At 34.8% G+C, this 26,424-nt stretch overlaps 3 protein-coding genes and 2 long non-coding RNA genes across 5 annotated transcripts; 3 read left to right on the top strand and 2 right to left on the bottom strand.

The window, feature by feature from the left end:
• Nucleotides 1–3,884: 3,884 nt before the first annotated feature.
• Nucleotides 3,885–5,460, bottom strand: LOC149736285 (uncharacterized). The gene is made up of 2 exons (XR_016384953.1): nt 4,987–5,460; nt 3,885–4,740 (listed from the first exon to the last, which is right to left on the bottom strand). It is a non-coding gene; the product is annotated as an uncharacterized LOC149736285 (long non-coding RNA).
• A 133-nt stretch (nt 5,461–5,593) lies between these two features.
• Nucleotides 5,594–6,929, top strand: LOC149736284 (YEATS domain-containing protein 4-like). The gene has a single exon (XM_089877109.1). It carries the CDS (start codon nt 5,847–5,849, stop codon nt 6,546–6,548), a length of 702 nt encoding a protein of 233 aa, XP_089733235.1. The 5' UTR covers nt 5,594–5,846; the 3' UTR covers nt 6,549–6,929.
• Nucleotides 6,930–6,968: 39 nt separating this feature from the next.
• Nucleotides 6,969–10,913, top strand: LOC149736283 (regulator of microtubule dynamics protein 3-like). The gene is made up of 8 exons (XM_089877107.1): nt 6,969–7,115; nt 7,595–7,753; nt 8,381–8,506; nt 8,842–9,004; nt 9,379–9,542; nt 9,760–9,911; nt 9,973–10,127; nt 10,390–10,913. The coding sequence occupies exons 1-8, from the start codon at nt 7,012–7,014 to the stop codon at nt 10,516–10,518; spliced, it is 1,152 nt and encodes a 383-aa protein (XP_089733233.1). The 5' UTR covers nt 6,969–7,011; the 3' UTR covers nt 10,519–10,913.
• A 1,962-nt stretch (nt 10,914–12,875) lies between these two features.
• Nucleotides 12,876–14,577, bottom strand: LOC149736282 (uncharacterized). Its single transcript, XR_016384952.1, has 2 exons — nt 14,420–14,577; nt 12,876–14,335 (listed from the first exon to the last, which is right to left on the bottom strand). It is a non-coding gene; the product is annotated as an uncharacterized LOC149736282 (long non-coding RNA).
• Nucleotides 13,362–26,312, top strand: LOC149736281 (uncharacterized). Its single transcript, XM_089877096.1, has 15 exons — nt 13,362–13,697; nt 13,897–14,569; nt 15,712–15,796; nt 16,067–16,224; nt 16,824–17,010; nt 17,621–18,764; nt 18,934–19,203; nt 19,527–19,630; nt 20,137–20,242; nt 20,753–20,866; nt 22,664–22,836; nt 23,328–23,466; nt 24,017–24,251; nt 24,558–24,787; nt 25,099–26,312. Exons 1-15 carry the CDS (start codon nt 13,362–13,364, stop codon nt 25,165–25,167), a joined length of 4,023 nt encoding a protein of 1,340 aa, XP_089733222.1. The 3' UTR covers nt 25,168–26,312.
• The last annotated feature ends 112 nt before the right edge of the window (nt 26,313–26,424 follow it).

Raw genomic sequence — 26,424 nt, 5'->3', positions numbered from 1 at the left:
CATTGTTACCTTATGCTTACCGCCCGTTTCAATTGACTGCAATGCAGTTATAGTAAGTGAAGAAGAAAACTTTACCTACGCAACATGAATATGCATCCTTATGCTTTAGATTGGAAATCGGCCTAATTTACATACACTCAAAGCAAGCGAAACGGCATCATGTTGCAGTAACTCCTTTAAGGCATTCGACGAGTTTCTCAAGATTCGATAGCTTTATACACCTACACCGAGTTTATCGAATAAAACTAGTTTATTGTAGAAATGTTTTAGACAAGCAACCATAACTAAACTAGAAACTAACAGCGGCGTAACCGTATTTCCAACTCAAAGTATACACGACAGTCATATTCAGCTGCGGTTAATGACCAATGGTGAATCAAAGGTCCGATGAAGTCCTATGAGCCAACACAAAGGCCACCGGCGAATCACACAGGATTCTTCGCTCTAGAAGCACTTCCTGTCTTACGCATATTTCGAACGATTCACATGCAGCTTATCTATACTGTTCGTATAGTGCCGATCTTACGCCACCGAATTCCGGTTCACATCGACCCTTATTATGTGGTCTCATGGTTACACAAACGTTTAAAATCGTCGCTGATCAAAGTACATGAGAAATAAACTGCCAACGAATGCTGCGACATTACAATGGACAGTTAACCCATAATGGTTTATCAATGTCCTAATATTGAAGTAAAACTCTACACCACATGGCGCATATATTGTTGACTACTGTTACTATGGTTTTGGATATAACCCTACTGTCTTGAACTGCACAACTCAGCCAACATCTCCAATAGTAATTACAAATACTAATCTTCTAAAAACGCCCCGAATGACTCGAGGACACTCAACAACATCTTAATCTCAAGCAAGTATCCTATTTTCAAGCCTATTTCCACTTTGACTTGACCTTGTGTCTCCGTAAGGGAAATAGCTGTTTTACTTAACGCAACATATACACGTTTCTTATATTGATCTGTGTAATCTAGATTCTATACGATACGATGTCCACTTACATTGCTACATTTATTTCCGCTCTGTTTTTTTATATAGTTCTACCTGTATTCGCAAGTTGATCACAGCACTTTACTAAAGTTACAATGAATTTTATTTCGGAATTTAGGTTGTGTCATGACGCATTGGAGGGCATCTTAATGCAAGAACCGCGCTACCTCTGTGATGATTTCCCGAATGCCATAAACAATAAGAAATTGTGCTTTTGTTTTGCGTCACACATTTACGCCTCTGCATTTTGGATTGGCTTAACCTATAATGACAAACCCGGATGTTACATATATTTTTTACAATATTCTCTACTTCTACAATCCGCACGGTCGTTTTTAACTTAACATATTTGGTTTTACTGCATAACTTTTACTATCTATTTCACACATATATACGTGGCTTATTTACCTCTATTCGTGACTTATTAAGGTTTCGATCAAGATTAATTTCTGTCATAATATTTAACAACCTTAAGCACTTGCGAGAAACAACATGCTCATGCATTGCGTATATTTACTTAAGATAAGTAATGCCTTCGAATTAACGTCTGTTTTAATATCAGCCTTTTAAAAAAATCTATTATATGATTAAAATACAACGGAATATTTAAAACTCCATACCTTAAAACCCAAACAAAATCTCTTTGTCGTATTTACTTCGTCATAACATTATTAAGCCTCAATAGACACTGCATTCTTAATATGACATTATAGATACAATCTGTGCTGCATCTTCATAATTGTTGTCACATATAAATTTCTGCTTGTGATTTCAGCGCTAGCGATTATGCCACCTGGACAACGCGATGTTCGACTTACAGGTACAATTAACCAAAGCAACAAATTGCCATATACCTCATGTTTGGATAAGTCGGTTGAAGAATCACAGAAGCAATTCTATGTAACGGAATGGGAAGAAGATGACAGCAGCCTACTCGTGTGCGAATCACTTAAGAAAACAACCACGACGAGGACAGTCGGGAAACTCCAAATGACTTATTACGTATAATAACCTACGCGGCATTATATTTTAATGATTTATGCCAAAAGGAAAATGTGATGATGCATACATACCACGCACCTATATTTAACGAAGCATACGGGTGCAAAGGAAAGGTATTTTTCAGTACAAGAAGTTACGGCTATGATACTTGTACGGTGATTTTTACAAGTGTTACCATGTGATATGATTCGAAGGTTAATAATCTCCATGTGTTTGTTTAAGGTGCGAAGAAAGCCGTGCCCACCCGCACCAGACACGGTGCGCCATTGCTTGCAACTTGAGTTGCATGTTCCTGCCGTGTAACTCGAAGCCAGTCTGGGCAAGCAGCTTCCACAATAGCTTGTGCACACACCGTTCCGACCCTTGTAACCACCGCGGCAAGCCTTCGTGCAATCGGAGAGCCTCTCTCTACAAGCTAAGCAAACATATCAGCTAAGTTGTCGTCCGCAGAAGAACTTTACAGCCGCTTACAAAAGTTGACACAATGCATCAGCACTTGGCATATACTGGTACGCCGAATTAATAGCGCTTATAAAACGACACCTGTATCTCATGCATCTCGTTAAAATTCTTTGGCTGTTTGATTAAAAAGGGTGCCGCCTGCATCTGTCAGCTACTCGTTTAACCTGAACCACATCGAAAGATGGCCTTTTATTTTTACGATTGTAATAGATATTTTTTAGACGGTTATGTTTGGATAAAAGTTTTAAATATTAAAAGTGTTGTTTAAAGTTGTTAAGAAATGCGAAATAAAAATAGATCAAAAGGGTCACTTACGTGCGGCCATTACTTGATTGACAGGCAACGACAAGCAACTCTGCAACGCCACCTCGCGAACTGTGTGTTTATAAAGAATTCGTTTTGATTTTGAAGTAAGACTAGTTTTATTTATCACCGTTCCTGTTTAAAATATAAAAATGGGAATTTCCACATAAAAATATTGCTATTTTGTGGTTATTTTACTTTTAAGGTATATACCGTCTCCGTGGGAAAGTGGTTGGCTCACCTGCCTGTTACCCAGAGGCAATTGTTTCAAGTCTCGTCACTGGCTCGCTGCCACCACTGTCGGCGTATGTATCCTTTGGCAAAAACTTAACGGCAATTGCTCGAACCCAACTCTGGCTTCTCTTCAGCGCATGATTCTTTCAGCATTTCAATGAGTCTTTGACTATTTTTCCACACCTGAATTTGGTCAGGATTATTTACTGCATTCTGGTTTCATGGATTTGGTATTGCACATTTGTTAAAACCTCTTTTAGCCAATTTTGTGAACCGCATGACGATATCAAACTATCCTCGTTTATGACCGACCTTTTAAAAGAATATATAATGTAACATGCCAACTCACTAAAAAAAAATTGAACCCGGTAGTCACTAAATTATCTGCCATACATAAAAAATCCAAAAAAAATATTCACAAACAAAGTAACATACATGATAACTCGTAAGCTGACACGAGTTGTATAAACACCCTTGTTATAACGACCGTCATTTTGTGGCCACGCGAGGATATATAAGTTACATTCATATTCATGCGTTAAAATGTAAATCAAGTTGTTAACCTTTAACGTAGTCACATCATATCTACCATCAGCAGCAACTTTTAAAATTTGACGTAAACAGTTCGTTTCAAAATTATTCTTTAGGTTTCCTAAAAACGAAAAGAGATCATAGATCTAATGGATGAGCACGGTTTAAACTAATTAGTATAGTATTAATTAGCACTTTTACTACAACGCATTTTACAAATCGACTTCCAGCTAATACGTTTTAATATCGCAACCCCTACATTTTTATAAAATCGACGCCACTGATATTATATGTCAAATAAACTTATTAGGGGAAATTTTGAGTCTTTATTAAAACCAAACCAGTGCAATACAATGGATTTGTAATGAAAAAACACAAGTTCGACAAAGAATACATAAAATGTTTGTGTATATTAGCTTATTACACATTTATTACGTAACTGCACACATATAGGCTATTAGTGTTTTGGATACTATAACAAATAAAGAAGCATTTATATAAGTTGGCATACGAGTCAATTCAGCAATACTGAGGTGACAAGCAATTGTCTATTTTCAAAGCTGGGTTCACAAAGCCACACTATATGTTTATCCAGGTGACCTGTTTCAGCTCACAGATGTAAACAATTATTTGCATTAAATAGTTCACTATGAAACTCATTTGTATATACCAAAAAGTAAAACATGCTGTTATTGTATGATTACAACGTATTGAATAATTTAACAGGTACAACCCCCTTATTGCATGGTAATACCCAAGAACTCTACCATTGCACAAAACAAAACGGTGATTTAGGATTAGGATCGTCATTCACATTTTAACAAAATCTGGGATGACGTGATTAAAATGCATTTACAATCACAGCTTAAAACATAAATAAACTTCATTGAATAGTATGAATAGAGTAGGGTTTGGGTCTGATTGTTTCCATAGATACTTAACAGCAGGTTAAAAACTATAGTGACTTGTAAAACTGGGGTGACGAAACACACTATCTCACTTTTGTTTTGAAAAATTGGGGTAACAAGGCACCCTCGAAACCCCTAATTGAACGCCTATGAATAGTGGTACATAAATATCACTGGGTTTTATACTACTATAGTTAACTATTGTTTGAGAAATAAATAATACATGATCGATTTCTTGTTGCTATGCATAGAAAACCATCTCTTCAACTTCTATGCTTTTCTTGATTTTGCTCTGCGTAGTAGATTATATACAGAACAAAATATGACTTACAGTGTACAAGGCATAAATATTGGTACACGTCAGTCTTCGCGAAAACTACGTTAACAACTTAAGTAACCGCATCAACCTATGTAGGTAGTCAAACAGTTCACTTGCCTGCTAGTGCTGTTTTAAAGTGAAAGTATGTAAACATTGGTATATCGTTTTACTTCTATTAAAGTGGCTTTGTTTAAAAACTCGTAATAAATTAGTGCTTACCACTATAAACACAACCAATTACGGTCATTGAATAATCCGTAGTTTAATATTCCATCTCTACAGTGCTGAGTATAGTAAGTACCAACCTCATTTCACGATGTAAACTGTTCTTGGCACAATTGCCTGCTGTTAGCACTAACTGAATTTGTTTGTATGAAAGCAAGTGTACCAACTTACGGTGACAATTTAACGTCCAAACTATGATGTAAACGATTTACTAACCAGACTAAACGAAAACATAAACAGTGCAATACTCGAGCGCAAAATTGCCAGCAAAGCAAAAATGAAAATCCTGATTTCTATGATATTTGGAGTTTGTAGGGGAAATCCCGATTGAGTCGGCCAGACGGCCACTAAAAAGACTAATTAATCGCTAGTTATGCGCGATTTTAAATCGAAATTTAGTCTAAAATTTATAGATTCATTTTATAATTTTATTTCAATCAAGAGATTAAAGAATAATGCTAGAATTAAGATTTGAGATTAATGCGGAAAAAAGTCGTGGAAAAAACAACAACAACAAGAACAACTGTTCGACGAAAAAGGATCTATATGACCACTGCCGTGCTCAATAATTCCCTACTGGCCAAAAAAGAAAGATTGGCCAACAAAGTGACGTCATAATCTCCTAGCGGTAAGCGATGGAAAAACAGCAAAAGAGAGATTGCTGCAACTTGACTGTTGGCAAAAAGTGCCCACCGTAAAAAAACATAAATTGAATTGCATGTTGGGTGGCTGTGAATTGACAACACGATACTAGCAAGCTTTGGACTATTGAGTTATTTTTAGATTTTTAAGTTTCAAATGAGCTGCGACTGTCTCTAAGAAACCTTTGCAAACATCGTGGATAAGGTTAAAAAATGAGTCGAAATTCTAATGAGTTTACGAACGCTGAAAGCGGAGGTCGAGTTAAAGGTGTTTGCATTATAAAACCAATTGTTTATGGTAATTCTGCAAGATATTTTGGTAAGAAGCGGGAGGAAGATGGACATACACATACATGGACTGTCTATCTAAAGCCATATCACAACGAAGATATGTCAGTGTATGTAAAGAAAATTCAATTTAAGTTGCATGAAAGTTACGCCAACCCCATTCGTGTTGTAACTAAACCACCATATGAAGTTACTGAAACTGGTTGGGGTGAATTTGAAATTGTAATTAAAATATTTTTTCATGATCCAAACGATCGGCCATTAACAATTTATCATGGTCTGAGATTGTTTCAAACTGAAAACAATATTATTGTTGGTAATAAAAAAGCTGTAATCTCTGAATTTTATGACGAAATGGTGTTTCAAGATCCAAGCACAATGATGCATTCGCTACTTACAAGTAACAGGCAACTTACACTTGGTGCACATAAACATGAAACTGATTTTGAAGAAAAAGAAGCAACCACCCTTGCACAACTTCAGTCAGCAAAGCAGAAAATACAGAATGAAGTGGAAGAGTTAAAAGAGAGATTGAAGAAAAGTCGAGAAAACATTAAAAGTTTTCGGGATGAAATTAAAAAACTGGAGCAAGAACAAGTAACTGACATGGAACTAAGATATGACTGAAATTAACGTGATCTAATAAAAAGTTAGTTTCAAAAAATTGAAACACCCTTTTTACTGTATGTGATAGTTGTCTTTAAAGCAGAAATCTATTATTATTTATGGCACACAACACTTTCTACAAATAGCCACACCTGAAGTTGTCAACCAAAAACATAACACAGGCAAATCAAGTGTTTTAGCTTTGGGTCAAGCAATGAAATTTAAACCAATCATACCTTATAACAGAAAAAATAAGAAACATCGTTGTATAATATAAACTTTTTCCAGTGACTTCTATTATGTTCCACATTACCATAATCTTTTCTTAGTTTTGGCCAGACTGTCTAATGAAGTGTTTTCAGGTATATTTCAGTTTTATGTTTCATTTTTCTACTTCTTAGATTGTACGTCTATTGTTAATATGTATTAGATTAGGTATTTCTATTTGATTTATTAAACCTTAACCAACTGTATAAGAATAATCATGTCGTCTATGATGAGCTTATCTGATCGAAGCACATTGAAACATATTGGGATTGGTATAACTCTGTTTGTTGGTGGGGGTCTTGTATCATATGCAGTTATTCAGTAAGTTTGTAATTACTAGAAATGGTAAAAATTGTTTTTTTTTTTTACTTTACTGTGATTGTGAACCTGTATGGACAAACACAAGAGCTGCAATGTGTTGGTTTATGAGTCTTTCGAGGCTCATAATTTATAAAGATTCCAAGTAATGCTTCATAACCTTGTTTGATTTTTGATTTTATTCACCTTACCAAACATTGCAAAACAAATTTCTTTCACCCCCTTACAAGATTTTTTTCAGAATAACACAAAACTGTGAAACACAATGTTTTTATTAAAAACGTCAAATTGGAATTGAGCACAAAACATTTCATTTGCCAGTTTATTTCACTGATATTTTCCCATCTAAAGAGTATATATTTAATACTTTAATTTTTGATTCTAATAAAACATTACATATTACATTTATATTCATTTGTTGCATGGTAAGTGGCCCACTGAAGTACTAATGTGCAACAATAATATCTGTAAACTTATCACAGGTTTTGGTCATCTAACAATCGAGTACAAGATCCAGATCTATCTCGTAGCATTGTAGAACTTAAAAGAGAAATAATAAATTTGAAAGGTAATTTATCGGATGCAGTCGTCGAGCTAAGAAAAGAATTGGATGGAATAAGAGGAAGTATCAACCCAAAGAAGTAATATATATATATATATATATATGCTTGTGTTTATTAGCTAAATTTCCAAGGTATACATAGGGATGCACATTACAGAATTTCGAATCCATGAGATTCGAATCTAATTACGGGATTCGGTATTCTGTTTAATGACATCATCATACGTCATCTCATACACTATATTAACAATTTTTCAAACTTATTAATTTAAAAAAAAATGTGTTTGTGGGACTTTCAAGAGTATACGTTATGCAACGTCTTTTCATAGCCTGCTATACGTTTCATGACGAAAAAACTACCCAATAGTACAATTTTCGATCGTTTTACAGCTCATGATCCAACAAGGCTGGTATGAAAGAGTCAATAAACCAACTTATGTGGCTAAAATTATTTTTTTCTATAAATATTAAAAGATTCGAAATAAAGTATTCTAGGATATCCTAGAATACCTAATTATTCTGTAATGTGCATCCCTAGGTATACAGATGATACACTGTTTGTGTGTTGTGTGACCTTGAGCAAGGTTTAAAAAATAGTTTATATATTATATAAATATTTCTTAATAATATCATTAATAGTTACTTTACTGTTTAAATATAGTGGGCAAATTTTTTAAATAAATTTTCTTTGTATTGTTTATAAAAGACGTACTACCAGCACACGCAGCAGAAGTGGGACAGCATTATCAATCGCCTCAGGCCGAACAGCTGGGACTTTTCAAACAGCTTGTAGCGATTATGATGATGATTTCCCATCTGATGATGAATTTCTGTGAGTTTGTAAATAATTAACCTGGATAAAATATAAAATGGTCCAAAATTATAAGGTGACTAAATATCGAATTATGTTAGCAGTAACATGAGAAGATTGCCTGAAAGTGTGTCCGGCACTGTGGCAAATTGGTTGCCTGTAACTCAAAGTAAATGGGTTCAAGGCTTGTCGCTGCTACCATTATGGGCTTGTGTGTCCTTGGGCAAGACACTTGCTTCAACGCAAATTATTAGCCATACATAAAAAAATCCCAAAATAAATTACCCACAAAAGAAAAAAAATAAATGGGTAATTTAATTGAAAAAGATACAATATTAATTTAACTATTTTTTTAGATCACCACCAGATCATATTGCCGATGATGTAATTGAGAAGCAACCATTACCTGGCTCTGATGAAGAACTGAACATAATTTGTGTAAAGGTTGATCTACTTAATGAGGGAACAGATGAAGACAGAGAAGAAGCAATGAGGATTTTGCAAGATAATGAGTTAAATGTAAGTGTTGTGTTTTTCTGCATGCAGGTTCTGGGAAATTAACTTAATTAATTAACCGAAAGTGTCTTGAAGCTGGTCCCATTAAATTAATATAGCTAAAACGTTGTGCCTGTTTCTCGTATTCCCAACAACATGGAACTTGAGCAGCACTAAGCATATTCAGTTTTCTTCCTCGGTGGATTTTGAGAGAATTTGCTACTTTTCATTGATATATTTGTTTTGCTTAATTTATTTAGCAAATATATATTTCTCATATAATCTACAAACTGAAATAAATAAGATGGTTCTGTTACAAACATTAAACAAAGGCAGAGTTTATTAAGTTTATTTGTATCTGTGTTGCGACAACATTGTCAACACCTTTCATACCACAGCACAAAGATTCCTGGCAGCTGTTATGGAGATTGTGTCGTTCACATGTTGGTGCATATGATATGCGGGACGCATACGATGAACGTTGTCTCCACGCCATGTCAGCTCTCGAGTACGCTAAGCAAGCCATCTCTCTCAATGATAATTCTGCTGACATTCATAAATGGTAAACTATGCTGTCATTTATTTGCACACAACATTCACCATTTACCATTCAATAACATGTCATACTCATTAAACAGATATAGATATTTATCTTTTTGAGAGGATAACGATAAGATCTTATATTAAGTAAACAAAGAGACAACAATTATAAAACCACCCCAGGGAAATAAGTTAAAAACTGTTGCCATTAATCTTGAATACAGTTTTTTGTTTTCAAGGTATGCTATTAGTCTTGGGGCAACAACAGATTTTGTTGGAACCAAGGAAAAGATTGAATATGGATATGAATTAAAAGAACATATTGAACGTGCACTTGAAATACAACCAGATGAACCAACTTTACATTTTATGCTGGGCCGATGGTGTTGGGGTATATGTTTTAATACATCCATACACTACTATATATTATTGATATTATATTTTAACTACAGGTGTGTACATGCTAACTTGGATTGAACGTAAATTAGCAGCTACATTATTTGCAACCCCACCAACAGCTACAGTGGATGATGCTTTAAAATCGTTTCTAAAAGCTGAGGAAATAAATCCTGGATTTTATAAGTCAAACCAATATTATGTTGCAAAAGTAAGTTCAGTTTTTTCAGTTATATAACTTGGTTCTGAAAAACACCTGTTTGTTGTAGAAACCTTCTTTGTTAACCATAGGTTATTTAAATTGTGGGTATGTGTGAATGTGTCCTTGGGCAAGAGATTAAGTTGTTGTTCCAACCCAGTGATCATGGGTGTTATAAAGATAAAGCAATAGCTTTTAAAGTTGCGTACTTGTACTTTTTAACTTACGGGTAAATTAGTAAATATTATTAATGTTATTTCTTTAAATTATATAGTGCTACTATGAAAAGTCGGATTACTCAAATGCAAAGAAATGGCTACAATGTGCAGCTCAACTGCCATGTAAAAATAAAGATGATCGAGATACGCACAGAGATTTACAGCAATTACTTGCAAAGTTATAACTTTATTTTTACCTAAACTTAAAGTGATGATTATCATTACGTCACTGTGTATTCGTAATTAATTATTGAGTAGATTTTACAGTCCATGTTTTATTACTACCATTTCCATTTTAAAATGATGTTAAATTCATACAGAATTAGCGCTACCTCTGTATTGGAAACATTGTGTTGTAAAATGTTTTATTAAAGCTAAACTCAAGAAAAATGCTTTTAATTATATTTTTTTGTTTTACCAATTGCTTTGTAATATTATATGATGCATTATATCTTGTTTACCCAAGACATCAAAATGTGTTTTAATTGAATTATTTGTGTTTTAAAAATGTTCCGTCGGAGTGTTTTTATTATAATTTCTTCCAGCTTGTTACGAAGCCATTACAATTGCACCAAAACAATCATTGCAAGTTTATATGCTTGGTTGGTTTTTTAGAAAACCCTTTAGAATGTTTGTATATTAAACTATGCATTCATACCAACATATTTTAGATTTGTATGGGCTGTTGTTGCCAGGCTTTATATAAACATAACACAGCACTTTGCTTAATTTATTTAATATATAGACATTTCGGCTTCCTATTTAGGTCACATGTATCAGGGATTCAGGGTAAATATCTTTTCTAGATTTATAACAAAAAAATTGAAAACTGATTTAATTGAGCACGCTACTGAAGTAGTATTATTCATCGACTGTAACAACTGCTTTTACTTTACTCTTTAATCAAATGCGCCAAATTCAAAATGCACCTTAAACTTCAATTAAATGATTGTACTCTATAAAGTATTTTGAACTAAGCATAGTTTTATAAACCATATTGCATATGATCGCCTAATTAGCGAGTAATTAACGATTACATTTTTGTTTGTTTAAGGCGCTAACTCGTACTTAAAATGTACCTTACCATTGATTAATCGACTGTATTCGATACAATAATTTAAACTAAGCTTAGCCTTATAAACCATGGTGTATAAAATCGTCCAATTAATGAGTAATTATTAATGATTGTAACGCTTGCGAGTCAAGTAAACTGCCATGCATCGGGAAGTCGCTGGTAATCGGTAACTTTTGGCTTTGTTTGCGTTAGTATGCAAATATAAACAAAAAGTATATATAGTAGTCTCATATATCTCTTATTAAAAGAAAACAAGTCCATAGTATATTTGCAGGCGAGGGTCGAACCCCGGATATGACGTTAGTAAAGCGTGCGCTATAACCGTTAGGTCAATAGATCTACTAATCATCGCTGTCGAGACAGCGTCTATATTGTCTGTGAATTTGGAACGCACGTGTTGGTGAGATAAGGAATCCTCACATCGATTCACGCCTGAATCAAACTATTTCCATTTAAGTGGGGACGCATTAAAAGTTTTTGATCAAGCTCAGTCGACCGTTGCAGTAAAAGGGTTAATTAATACTATGCTAATTAGTTTAATTAACGTGCTCACGCATTAGATCCTTGATCTCTTGTTAAACACATTTTGCACAGTTTCAAGGTAAATTTCTACCATCTTATACTGTTGGCGTCGCTATGTCTGATTACGTCAGACATCATATTGTGCCGATGATTACCAGTAATGATATAAAGACCTAAATCACTTGCCTCTGCGAGTAGTTTATTTGATAATAGCTTATTGTAGGCTATGTATAACATGCCCCACTCAGTTCACACATAACCTGCTCAAAATTTGGACCGGTTTGTCATTATATATGTTTCGATCTAGTCCATCTGCGCATTAGCGTACGTTGCGGCACATGCGCCCGGTACAAGTTCAACGGTCAGAACAATTATATCACGATGCCGGCTCTAACAAGAACTCTTGCAGCTGCATCGACAGATACAGCAAGGCAGAACAACTACACATTTTATTTTGGTTTGTTAAAATAAACCTGAATGATTCCGATCAGCATTATAAAATTTATCTGTTTTTTTTTCTCTTTAGTCTCATTTGTAGACCTACCAATGGTACCTATGGTATCATTTTCTTTAAAATAAAAGTCGGTCGTTCATGTTGAAAGTTAGGTTTGAAAAATGCCCAGTCAGTATAGGCCTAATCGAGGTTGATTTATTGCTATTGTTGAAAAGAATGAGCATTTTATCATTAAATGATATTTGCCGTGTTTAACTATCGTAGTATATAGCATAGTTGGTGGGGGAAAGATGGGATATGTTTTTATTCTCTTTTCTCATTCCATTTAGTAGTAAACAAAGAATACTTACAGAAGTATATATTCGTGACCCCGCGACTCTAAAAACTATTGCTAATTGGTAATAACATGGTTGGAAAATATGCGATACAACTGCTAACGATATCGAATCTTACCTTACAAAAATATACTGCTAAAGAAAGAAATGTAAACGTTCACTACGTGCACATTCAAATACAATTCCCAAAAATCAATATAAGTTTGTCCAGTGAGGCATGACAGTTAACCAGCTGCACAAACACAACATAATGACAATGCTGTAGTGTGCATGTAGCTAAAATTCACAATGCGTCAGGTATGGCAATGCAAAAATTGGGTTTTAGTTGAAATTGTGAATAAGTTTTAATTCATATAATTTAAATTAATAGTTCAGTTGCTTCATTCGTATTTTCCAAACATCGTGTTAAAGTTGATGTGCGCCAAAGATTTCCATATGTAGGAGTTGTACCATTTAATTCTCATTGCCAATTCTGCCAAATTTAGCTACAGATAGGAATATGCCAAACAAGAATCTAATGGTGCAACAATGCAACTCTACAGAAGGAAATATATTTGCAATCTATTTTATCTTATTGACATACTATTATAACTGTTTAAACATATATATATATATCTTTAGATACTGGGTTAGAATCTCATTATGTCAGATTACACAGATGATTGCTTGCTTAATGATATTTTATCATTAGAGTCTAATGATGTTCATGCAGACAAAGAAGATGGGTTGCTTTTTTCTTCACAAACTGATAAATTTGGTGTCAGTAATGATGAGGCTTTAAACAACACAGATAAAGAATACACGGCATCATTTTCTCCGCAAAGTTCTTCATTCAGTTCATCTTTAACAACTTCCTACACTAAAATAAGCGTCAAATCAAATAAACTTTCATCAAGCTCTTCTGAAGTAAAAGATACTTCAGACTCTGAGGTTCAAGGAAGGACTTACATGGCGCTTTGCAATGAACAGGATAAACAGGTATGTGTAAACCAGATTAAAATGATAAATATTTGTGTATAAAATGTTTAAGTCATTTTTTGGAACTGATTTACTATTACTAGGATTGGGTTTTATTGGGAAAAAATAACCTTATCAAAATAGTACAACACCAATCGTTACTACACATGAACTTTTTGTGTTTTTATCATTACATTAATAAATTGTTTGTTTTGTTCAGTTTTCAAGCAGTGAAACTTCAAGCCAGATTGAGGAAACACCATATGTCCAGCAGCAAACATCTCAGAGTTGGATCAAATTTGATGATGGCCAAGTAAATGCTTCATCTAACATTGATAAACCTTCCTATGCATTTCTTGCACACACTAACCAGCAAGTACCGGCAATACCGAGCAGAAGAATGTCAAATAATACAAATAAAATAGACCTTTTAACAATGGACAGTGACTGCTTAAATACTCCCCTTGAACAAACAAATAAAAAAGTACCTCCAATTCCTGACAGAGTTTTATCTCCAAAAAAAATTCCATCCAATACATCTTCACCATGCCAAAGTCCATCACCTGCTAGCTTTGACTTCAGGCTTCCACCTCCAGCCTCAAGAGGAAGTTCAATGAGAAGACAGTCTCGTGGTAGAAGTTCAGTTAACAATCCAAGCACTGTTGGGACAAAAGATAAAATTATTTTTCCTGTTACACCGACTTCAGTTAAAGGCCCCCCAGTCCCACCCCGTAAAGACTTACTTGGTGACCAGCCGCTTAAAACAAAACTTGATATATTGGCTACTGCATCTTCATCCGACAGTTCTAGCATAACCAAGGAACCCAGTGGCCCAACCTGGATACAATTTGAAGAAACCGTAAAAGGTGTAAACAGTTGTCAATCACCATCAGGTAAGCGTTATAAGAAAAGTTGTTTAATACATGTTTGACTATAAAGTTAAAATCTATTAATAAGGATCATTGTAGTCAAGTAGTCTAGATTTAAAAGAATGACACAAACGCACAAAAGAAAAAACCTTGTGGTAGATAACTAGTTATATTGTCCTATTCATTTCAATAATTAATAATTACATACTAACATCTTGTTAACCAGTTAAAACACAAGGATATGAATTGTTATAGCACATCTGCTGTAGTATACATAACAATTCTTATAGTACAGCACAATTCCCAGTAAGAATTTCTGTCTAACTGTTTTTTTATATCGTCAAAATTGCAAAATTATGCAACTTTGTGAAAGTGTCCTATGGCAACTTACATTAATGCGTATTTAACTACAGTATTATTACAGTGTTTATGGCAGAACAAATGCCAGGCAGATTTGTAATTTAGGCCATATGCATATATATATATATAATTACTGAAGCAATCCAAAACCCTTTCTGTGATCTAAAGTTACCATCAAAGTAATCTACAGATTTTAATTTTTTGTTTGTATGCGCCTGAAGCTGAAGCCATGTATTTGACAGCAGATCTAATATATTTATCTGCTTATATGCGTTGCTGGCCCATTTTGTGCATATATAATGCATAGCTTTATAACTTTCAGTGTTAACAATAAGGCTATTCCTAATAATGATCCTATCATTTTGATTATTGTTCGTTATTAATTTACCAATGATAACAAATGATTATCTCTGGGGGCAGTCTCACTCAAAAACCCAAATGTTAAATTTAAGCTAAATTTAAATTAAGTTTCACTTGTTTTCTGTTACTTCTGCTACCAGGCATAGTATAAACAATATATCAGTGGCTCATCTGGTATAAATTAAAAACGTAGTGTATTTCCAACGTTTCGTCTGCCAATTAAGTTTTACTTGTTTTAAACACAGCTTTTTTTGAGCATAAGGTATAAACCATTTTGTTCAGGTGGCAACCTAAACTATTCAAATGATGTCACCCATCCATATTTAGATAGCTACCAGGGTTTCATATGTATTTGATGCATACTGTTAGTAGTTACTAGCTACCTGTAAACTGTAAAATTATGTAAGAGAACAAAAGCTATGAGTGATACTTGTTTATATTTTTAGCTTTTGAAAATGATCTAATTGGAGCTGGTTTTGATTCTCAAATAAATGACGGAAATAAATCTTTCGACGATTGTGTATTTGAAGAGTAAGTCGAGTAATGCAGTGATATAAATATAGTTTGGATTGAAATGATTTTATATCATTTTAGTGCCCACACTACACTCATGCCTGATACCTTATAAATCAAATGAACTCTGAGGGCTGAGTAAGACTTTAACTCAACTTTGTATATCTTTTTTGTTGTTTGTTAAAGTTACTCTTTATCATAAGTTTTTAATAAGTAGGTTTAAATAGTTGGGACACTTTAGTTTTATATTAATATTTACATAGCTATATACTTGTGCAATTTACACAGAGGTAAGATTGAAGTAATGAAGCCAGATGAAGGAGGATGGCCAACCATCACCCCAACACCAACCTCTTCACAAGGATCACCAAAATCTTTGCGAAAGAAGAAAGGAGGATATCAACATTTGCCAAGTGATTCAGATGAGGAAAAAAGCAATGTTTCAGGTTTTTGTATGCCTTGAATGATGTACAGAAAGCTGGTTTTATGTGTTTTACATCGTATTTGTACATTTTGCAGCCTAAGGGTGCGCAAACATAATAAGTTGTTAAAATTCAAACAGTTAGTTTCTTGTTTGCTTTTTTATGTTGTTGTGTCAGTGACTGAATTAGCATTCAAATTCAAATAAACTCTAGCAATTTAAAAAAAATCTTATTTCTGAACTACTATGTACTGCTACCCTATTTCCAACAGTTTGCTTTTATTATGAAGCAATTTTTGCAGTGCATGTAAGTTATTATGTCTATGATGTAACCTATTTATTTATTTTGGAATCTTACTAATACAGTAATGAACCCTAATTAATTATTTATAACTTTCCTGCTGTACATAGCCAGTTACATTTTCTTGCTTTTAGTATCTGTGTCGGGAAATAACATTTTCATTGTGGCAATATTAAGATAAAAAAGAAACAGCTCCTTTGAAAAGATTATTTCTCAGACAAATGTTTTGATTACCCATCCAGGTTGCATTTATTTTTAGATTTCAGTTATGCTTGTGCCTGGCAGCCAAAATTTTAAATAATCCACAATCACATAACTTGCAGAAAATGCCACCGTGAAGATAAAAGTAACGGATTTATCACCGATGAAGCCGCTTTCAAGATGGGCTCCAATACAAAATGAAGTTGATGACGTGGCTGGTTCATCAGGGAATGTCAGTGCACATAATAGTTTAGGCGATGAACTTGTATCTGAAGATCTGGGTTTGGATGATGACTTTGGTTTGAATAGGTAGGACGTAGGACTATGTTCTTATTACATTTGGTTCCACACTTCAATATATATTTAAATCAACCAAGTCAAACCATATTTCAAGACTAGTGTAGAGTCTTCAAATTTTTATTTAAACCAAAGAACAATTCCAACAACTTAAACTAACGAACAAGTAATCCCAAGACACCAACCGTAACCTTTACTTGTGAGCTTTAACTTTGTCATTTTAATTGATTGTTCAAGTTTCTGTTTAAAGTTATTAGACTCCTGTTTGATAAATATGGTGTTAAAGTGTAATATGAATCAATAAGACATAATACTTCATTTAAGTATAAACTTATGTAATTTAGTACTTTCATTTCCCTGCCCATTTTATTGATTATTTCTAACTATATATAAATAATCAATAGAAGCGTGTACGTGTCTGTATCAGACTGTATGTATTAATTCCAATGGATATAATCTCACTGTACAACGTATGGTATACTATTTAACACACATGTCAACATCATTACTTCAATTGTACAGCCTGATTATGACTATTGTGATTCATACTATAATTAACATGGCCCTTGATGTTGTTTTATATTAAAATTACATACTGATATATATTTGATTATACACACAGGCTTTCAACAGAGATCAATGGTTTAAGAGGATTTAACCGTGCTGACAAAGGCTCCCAGAATAATTTGGTTGATTTTTCTGGCTCTGATGGAAAGAATCAAGGATCTGTTCGATCCAGTGTCTGCAGTAGTGCTGAAGATGAAGATCTTGAAACAATATTTGATATGACGGCCAAGGGAGACAGTTTAAAGCGGAAAAGACACAAAAAAATACAGGAAAACATTCCAGGTACTTCACAAAATGAACCTGCAAAACCTGAAAATATTAAAGCAAACACCAACGAAACAAAAGAAGAGGAAAATTTGAATTTAAACCCTCAAACCAACCCTTTCTGGACGGCTTCTCCAATTGGAGATACTTCATCCCTTGCCTCAAGTACTGGGGAAGGCAATCCATTTGAAAGAATCCAATTCCAATCCGTATCATCCGCACCAGCTGCAAAACAACTCTTTCCAACCATCCCTCCACCTCCCAGTACAGGAAAAGTGAGGTCAACGTCAGGGAGTTATAGAAGAAGAAGAGAAGTATCAGCGTCCTCTCCCTTTCAACCCAGCAATGTAGAAAGTGATGATCTTTCCGAAGTTAATGAACGTAAAATAGTCAACACTCCTGAAGCATCAACTTTATTAAACACCAGTGTAAAAAATGAGGATACAATTTCCACCCTGTCAAATTCAGTAGATCCTATAGTAGTTCCCACTGCAGCTCACTCATCCACACCAGTAAGCATGTTGGATGATATTTCCTGCACGGGTATATCAACAAAGAAGGAAGAAAGCAGCGAGAAAAATATTTTGAATACTACTCTGTCGTTGCTGGATATTTCTTTACAACCTAAAGATGATTCTTTAATAAATGCTCCTGATGTAGATGTTCTTACTTGCTCTGCCATGCAGCTTGATCCTGTTTTTCCTGCTAGCATCCTCCATGATAAATCTATGGAGTCTTTGGAGAAGTTACAAAAAGCGATCTCGGTTGAGAGTCCGGACTCCACAGATGTGGTGGAGACAAAGAAATCCTTCGCAAGTGTGGAGATTATTCCTAGGTTGACCGAGTGGAGCATGTTAATGAGGTTCCCTCGCCAAAAAAGAGTAATGAGTACTCGCAGATGGGTTCCTATTTATGTCAGGCTAAACATATCAAAGGTATTTATATTGGTTTCATATTGATTGATTGCAAATCATATTGATTACACAATGCTTTTAATAGACGAATAGACAATGCGTTAAGTCATAATCCTTTGAATTTGTGCTGTCAGCCCCAATAGAAAGTTTGGTTTACACTTTTAATTTTTTTATTCCGCTATTTTTCCAGCCTGAACGCCCTAGTCTACAGCTATTTCACACAAAGACATCAAAAGATCCGTTTTATGTTGTGTCACTATCACAACATGATTGGCAAATGACTGAACCAACATTGCAAGCAAGATTTAGCAGCAGTGATGATTTATCTGATGTTGATGCAATGTTAGCAGCCAAACGTAAAGTTCACTCTGTTAAGTTACTTCATGTGCGATACAAGGAAAAAGTTGCCTTTTCAACCAAACAAGACAAAATTCTGATGAAGCCGCCTGTTGGGTTCAAGGTAGGATAATACACACTTTTATGACAAGGTGTTGTATCTATGTATGGATTAAATGATATGGTGCTTCCATAAATATACATACCTTGTGTGACGGAATTGGATTATTAGTTTGTGTGCTGAAGTGGTAAAATAATAAAAACTGGTTTTAAAGTTTTGTGGATCAGTGATTGTACTTGCTTTAATAATGTGGTTCTTAATGCATAATATTTTATTATCTGTTTTTTTGCCTATCCAGTCAGATATTTCATATTACCATAAGATAACTGAGAAATTACTGCAGCAGGTTATTTGAAAATTGTAATTATCCAATGTTGATTTTCCAGCATTCTTTGAAGTGGAAACAAGCCATCAAAATTGGGACAGAAAAATATTCCGACCTGTGTAGCTTCATTGCTTCAATAAAAGATGCTGCTTTCAATGCAAATAGGTTTGAGATTTACTGGTATAAGTTTAAAGATTTTAAGTATGTGTTACATGCTTTAAAAATTGATGTTTAACCACAAATATCATTTCTTTTAATAATAATCTTACAATTCTTACTTACCAACTCAAACCCATAGGCCACCATTTACTGAACATTATACACCATTAAAAAACTCAACCAAGAAAAAAAAAAACAGATATTTGTAATGTGTTTGTTATAACAAAGTTGTTGTTGTTAAGTGTTGTTGTTGTTAAAAAGTAACATAGGATTTTTACAAAAGTGAATCTCGCAAAGATTAGGATTCCATATTAAAACTAGTTTAAGAAATATTTTTGGAACTGACAAAAATATCTGTGGCCCAGTGGATAAAAAACACTGCTCTAAAAAAACTGTCATTAGACTTCCAACACATGCAACCAACCCTTCACCTTCACCCTATTTGTTTTGCCTTCAAACTCCTTTTTTATCATATAAATGCAATGATCAACCCGATATATATTATGTTAAAGGTTGCCAGGGTTTGTAAAAAAAGAAGTTGCAGATCCCGAACATTCACCTGTTGTCAAGTATCATTCAAGAGATGAGATTGTGTTTGATTGCAAGGATGAATTTAAGGTATTTGTAAATCTTAAACCATTCTAATCGGAATTCATTATCTTATCGCCTTTTGGGATTCTATTCAGAATTTGTGAAAAATATTTTCCAGCAATACCTGTTTTATATTTCAATTATGCCTGGCAGCAAAAGTCTCCATCCATGTTCTAAAGCTCTACCTTCATAGCTAAAGATACGTTGCCCTTTGATTTGGTTTGGTCACTACAGTGGTTCACACAGCCTTTTGATTGTTGTAGAATAACGGTTAAAATAAGGTTTATAATGTTGGTTTATGGTTAATATGAGACTGTGTGCAAAAAAAAAGTTAAAAGACCGGTTTATGTGTTAAATATTAAATAATTCTTCTAATTCAAATTGCTACAATTGGATCTTACCATATTAGATAAAGTTGTTTAACAAATCAATAACTAAAACAAGAATTCCAATTCTATTGATTTAATTTTCCCAGGGGTCTGACATTTCCACTAATAACTTTGGTGTTCACTTTGGTTTAATTACTTTATTGAACAGGGCTTTGTGACTTCCAGTGGTGAAATTAAAGCTTGTGAAGTCACCGTGAATGTTTTTGTTACTTCGTTTCTTTCTGGTGATCCAATGGCAACTGTCACATTTAATGACGCAGAGGTAGCATAGTTTCGTGTTCAATTATCGTATATTTAGTAGATTTTTTGTCATTTTAATTTTGTGTTTTGTTGAATAGTTTAAAAGATGTCAACTGTTAAATAAACTCCAGTTGGTTAATGATATAAATATTCATTTTGAATATTTTTGCACACCGAATCTAATGTCACTGCACACAGTTTGAGAAGTCGTGATTTCCATTTTACCTAAAATTTGTAAAATTCTCCTGTTATTTGTTTTTTTTAGGGATGTGCCGAGCCGAGCCCGAACTCAAAAGCTCGTGCCCGAGCGTCTCCTTTTTTGACGCTCGGCGCTCGGCTAAAAACTGGGCCGAGCGCCGAGCCTTATGCTATAATGTTGCACGCGAGAGCGAAAATTATCAAAAATGAAAAAAAAGTGAAGCTACTAAGAGATAACGAGAATAGTCAGCGTAGCTTTCTCTTTAATTGTTTTTCGTTCGTTGTGAATTTGCTCTCTCGCAAGTAACGAATCGCAACGTCAGCAATTTGCCGGTATCGAATTACAGCCGGTGTCGGATTACACGAGCGCCCAATGTTTTCGTATCAGATTTTAAATAAAAAGCCAAAAACTCTTTAACTTTTTTATAATGAAATATTATAAATTGCTGCAACCACGGTTTTGCAACCACATGACAGCCCCCTTAACCGCAGACACGCACACAACCAGAAAATGCTAAGACGCACACACACACGCGTTGCATTCAATATAACATTCCTTCGCTTGGAATTGGAACAATTTTTCATTTAATTATTACGTCAGGTGTCCTATCGCAAGGTAACTATTAATTATGACGTTTCATAATATAACAATCGGGAGGAATGTGCCCACTGCCCAAATTGGGCAGCCAAACCAACCACGAGATCAAACCATCGTGTATCAGCGTCACATTTTTACACTCTGCGCCGGCGTATGAAATAAAGGAAGACGCATGCGGTAGCGTACATTCCACACGTAACAAACGAAGCAATCGTTGTGAATTTATTCTCCTGAAAAATGACGTAATGAAACTCTGTTTTCTCGTGCGGTGCCATCAAACGATGTTTTTTTGGCTTCAGTCCAAGCTCGGCCGGGACGATACTTTGTAATATCATATTACAATTTATGTTGGTTCCCATTTACTGATAGCGTCGCTCCTCGCTCTTATATTTCCACCAATTAAAACTCACATAATCGGCGTTTTACCTGCATTTAAACTAATCATCAGAAACAAAAATTATACACAAACTGCAGATCGTATAGAAGCGAATAAAACACGATTGTTTTCACCATCTCGTTTGAGATGTAACGATCGTAAAGGTTTATTTTGACGTAAATAACCGTTACCATATCCAAGATGAACATGCGTAGAAACTTGCCAGTTGCGCCACTGGCTGTAACAAGTATATATATTTTTTTAATTAAATACTTTTTGTATGAATTTTACATTTTGCAACAGTAGAAATTACGAAACGAGACGCGTCTTTAACCGCAAACCACGTGTTCTGTATTATTTTGATTAGCGACGCTTTTCGGCTGAATGGGAACGCATTCTCGTACGCCTTTCTCCTTGATGACGTCATAGGTGCTCGGACTCGGGCTCGTGCCGAGCTTTTCGTTAAAGCTCGGCGCTCGGCGAACCCGAGCTTTTTCAACTTCAGCACATCCCTAGTTTTTTTAAAAAAACATCAAACATGCCAAACCTTTTTCATAAATTATTGTACATTAGTCATAATTTTAAAACACATACCACAGGCACAGCACACAGCTTGGACATTTTGTTTATCAAAAATTTCCTTCCAGGTTGAAGGTAGAGAAGTGGTTAGGAGAGAAGACATCATGCCAAGTAGTAACTCACAGTGGGTGGAAATACATGACGTGGCAGTTCATCGATGCAGTGCACCTCATGGATATGATAAACAGAATGCTTCATTAACTTTCTATCCACCTGATGCTTGCAGATTCCAACTCTCCAAGTATGTCATTGTGACAAAAGTTGTTTACATGTGTGTAAATATCAGTATCATTCAGTAATATGTACCCAATACTTTATTCAATAAGTTGCATACAGCTACGCAGTGTTTAGTCTATTGTACTAGGGATTTAGAAAACCTTTTCCCCTTTTACAGCAAAAGGAATATTTTTATGTCATGCTTATGTCTTGTGTGAGATGTAGTTTTGGTGGCCATGTCACGTGTCACCAAAGCTTCACCATTTACTTTTGCTGCAAAAAAAAGGTTAAAAACAAAAAGCACTGCTATAGGGTTTAAGTCTTGGGGCTACAGTTTGAAGATAATAAGAACTGAGGTAGAGGTACCGGATTGGAAATTGAAAGCTTTAAATTTTGGTTGCAATTCCTTAAAAGGCCTAAGTTGATTATATCTTTACTTATGTTGGTATACATGTATACTGGTAATGGTATATGTGTATAGTGTATTAAACTTATATTCTAATTTATTAAACATAGATTCCATTGCCCATACCGTGAATCAAATCTTCCGATCACTGTAAAAGTAACCGCTCACGTGAAATCTAATCATGTGAGTTTACGATGCATCTTGCGATCCAGTGGAACTCATAGTTCAAATAAAGATCCTTTGGCTCAGGTTTGTCACTCATTTGTTATCTAAATGTTCTATAGTATTTGATGTGGTAGTAACTAATGTGTTCCTGCCATAGGCGCCGATTTTTTTAAATTGCAGAAGAGGCCACGTTTATGATGACGTCATTCGTTTTGCAGAAATTAGGAAAATACGGTATACGCGAGTTTTTATCACTCGCGCCAAAACACGATTAAGCTATACTTTCCATGGCAGCAGTAACAATAACGGCGACTATTAAAGTTTGCCAAAGCTGCTGACTATCGTTCATGCGGGTATGAAACTGGCAAAATCACACAGTCAAACTCGTTCGTCGTTCTTTGAAGGACGTTGTTCCTACGCAGGAACTTCCTGCATAGCAGAGCAACTAAGAGTTATAGCATTTCAGTGCAATTACATACCATTCGTAGTAGTTTTGTACATGTTTATTGTGTATAAACTTTGTTAGTAATTTGTTTTTACAAATTTGGAAAAACCAATGGTGGCCACTGAGATTCAAGCCATAACTGTTTAGTGTCTAACCCAATACACAACAATAACAAGGGTTACTTGAAAGGTTCCATGTGAGGATCTCAACATTCGATTCTTCGTACCACCAAGCTGGGTGCCTGCATTCAGGCGTAGTGGAAGATTCCGTATTAAATCTGTTCATGCGAAACGAATTATAAAAAGATCATCTGCAGCCAGGTCCACATTTGCTCATATGGAAGCCACGATAGGTTCCGCTAAATATGAAGCTGCTCATGGTGCTGTGGTGTGGAGGGTTGCAAGATTTCCAGGGAAAAATGCTGGTGAGTTTATAGTGAATATTACTTATTTAATCCTTACATATTTTCCATAGTTTATCGAGGGTCCCTAGATAAAATATAACATGAGTGTCTCATGTTGTGGGTCATCCCATTTTCAACTTATTAGTGACTGGGTTGGAGAAATTGTAGCTGAATGCCATTTCATACACCTTTCGCCTTCTTAACAAACTATCAAGCAAGTTCCGTTTTTGTTCTCTGTATGACTGTTATATTACACAACCTCTGGGTTAGAGTAATTGTACAAGTTTGGTGGCAAGTTTTCATTAAACCTACATGTCTTCTTATCAGCTCAAAATACACCTCAAGTATTTTCGTGTGCGCTCGACCTTGCATCTGACCTTGATCTTCCCCGTCGTGATGTCATTGGTGATGATGTCATGAATACATTCACTCAATGTGAAGTGGAATATACGATGCCGAGTGCAACAGCATCGGGGGCATGCGTGCGTTCTATCCATCTACCCAACACTAACAAAGCTGAGAAGTTTACATGTTACAGCGCGCGATATTTCTACAAAGTAAGTAAAATGTATAAACTTTCTTTTTTTAATTTTCTTACTCAGATAAATATAGTTCATTGCAAATTTCAGCAGATATATTACATACGCAATGCACATACTCTGTATTTCACACTAAAGAATAACATAAACCATAACTTTACCAGTGTCAGTTGTTATCATGCAAGATTCCTCGACTTTAATCTAATCTCTGATAGGTTTATTGTGATGGGGAAAAATGGGACACCTTTTCTCCAACCTACTATACCACTTTTATCAGACCATATGTGCTCATGTGACATTTCATCTAATATTTGTATAATCATATGTAGGTTGATATGACAGTAACCCACTATCATGACACAAACACAAGTGAAACAACGGACTGCACGGTTCAGTGAACACCAAAGTCAAGTTTTTGTACAGGCAACATATGAATATTAAGTATTTGTAGTTCATGTCATTTGCTTGGTACTGCCACAACACTATGTTATATTTTTTGCTGCTTACGTTGTTACATTATGAAGCAGGGTTTCTCAAACAGTTGTTTAACTAACAATAATTTATGAAAAGTTTCACCTTGTTTTATGTATGGTTGTAAAATAAGATCAAGTGTGCCATGAACTAAAAAAGTTTTGAGAACCCCTGCTACAAAGGCTCTAATAGTTAAGTAGGGCCCCCTATTTTACTTTCGAATAACCTTGAAGCAAATATGTGGCTGTGCATATTTACTATGCATATTCACCACCGTCTTCAGCACTGTGCAATCAATTCTTCCCTGTTATTGCTGCGGGTGTGCCATATATTATTACTGCAGCAAATATAAAGACAAATAGTAATAACAATTGAATATTTTTTACAACGTTGCTAGTCACTTGGTTCTGTATTATTTAGATCACTTTTACTGTTACAGGTGTTGTATTGTAAGAAGTAAATAATTTATTTTTGGCGTCTAATGGCGTCCGCGTGGTGACGCTCTCTCAACTGTGCATGCTTTCTTAGCTTATGTTCACTAATAATTTGTATTTATTGCCAGTTTTAAGTTGTTTTTTTTTAATGTTCCCATATTTTATAACCGTTTTCAAACATCATAACTCGTTATGACCTGGTACAACATCAAGACACCCAAGCGTATGCACCAGTAAAACACTGTAGTGTCAAATTTTGTTACAAAATTTATTATTCCATTAAGAAAGCATCTTCGGTACTGTGGTTTCTCTTTTCATATAACACTTAATTGCTAGTTCCTGTAACAATGAAATGTGTCTAAATGCTTTTGCATCTGTAAGCAATTATTGTTCGGTGCTACCTGTAATGATATTTCTGCCATTTCATGTGTCCTATTTGTCAGTGTTGTAAAAGAAACGACTCATTTTCATTGTACCTCTTGTCCTCTTGTATATCAGTGATTGTAGAAAAGCTGCTTTAGATGCAACCAAGTAACATTGTCAGTGACCTGCGAATGGTAGCTTACATATCTCTGTTCAATCAGTCTTTTACTTTCGTTGGTTACTGCTGCATGGAAAATACAAAGCCGCTTATAGTTTTCGGGAATAATTTATCACTCATGGTCATGGATCGTCACCTCTAACATGTTAGCAGTAGAAAGTTTTTTCTATGGAGAGATTTTGTCTGTCAATGACATTTAAATAATCACG

This window comes from Ciona robusta, chromosome 4 (genome assembly GCF_009617815.1).
Source record: "Ciona robusta chromosome 4, ASM961781v2".
NCBI lineage: Eukaryota > Metazoa > Chordata > Ascidiacea > Phlebobranchia > Cionidae > Ciona > Ciona robusta.
Note: the sequence above shows the minus strand (reverse complement) of the source record. Positions and strands in the feature narration are given on the sequence as shown.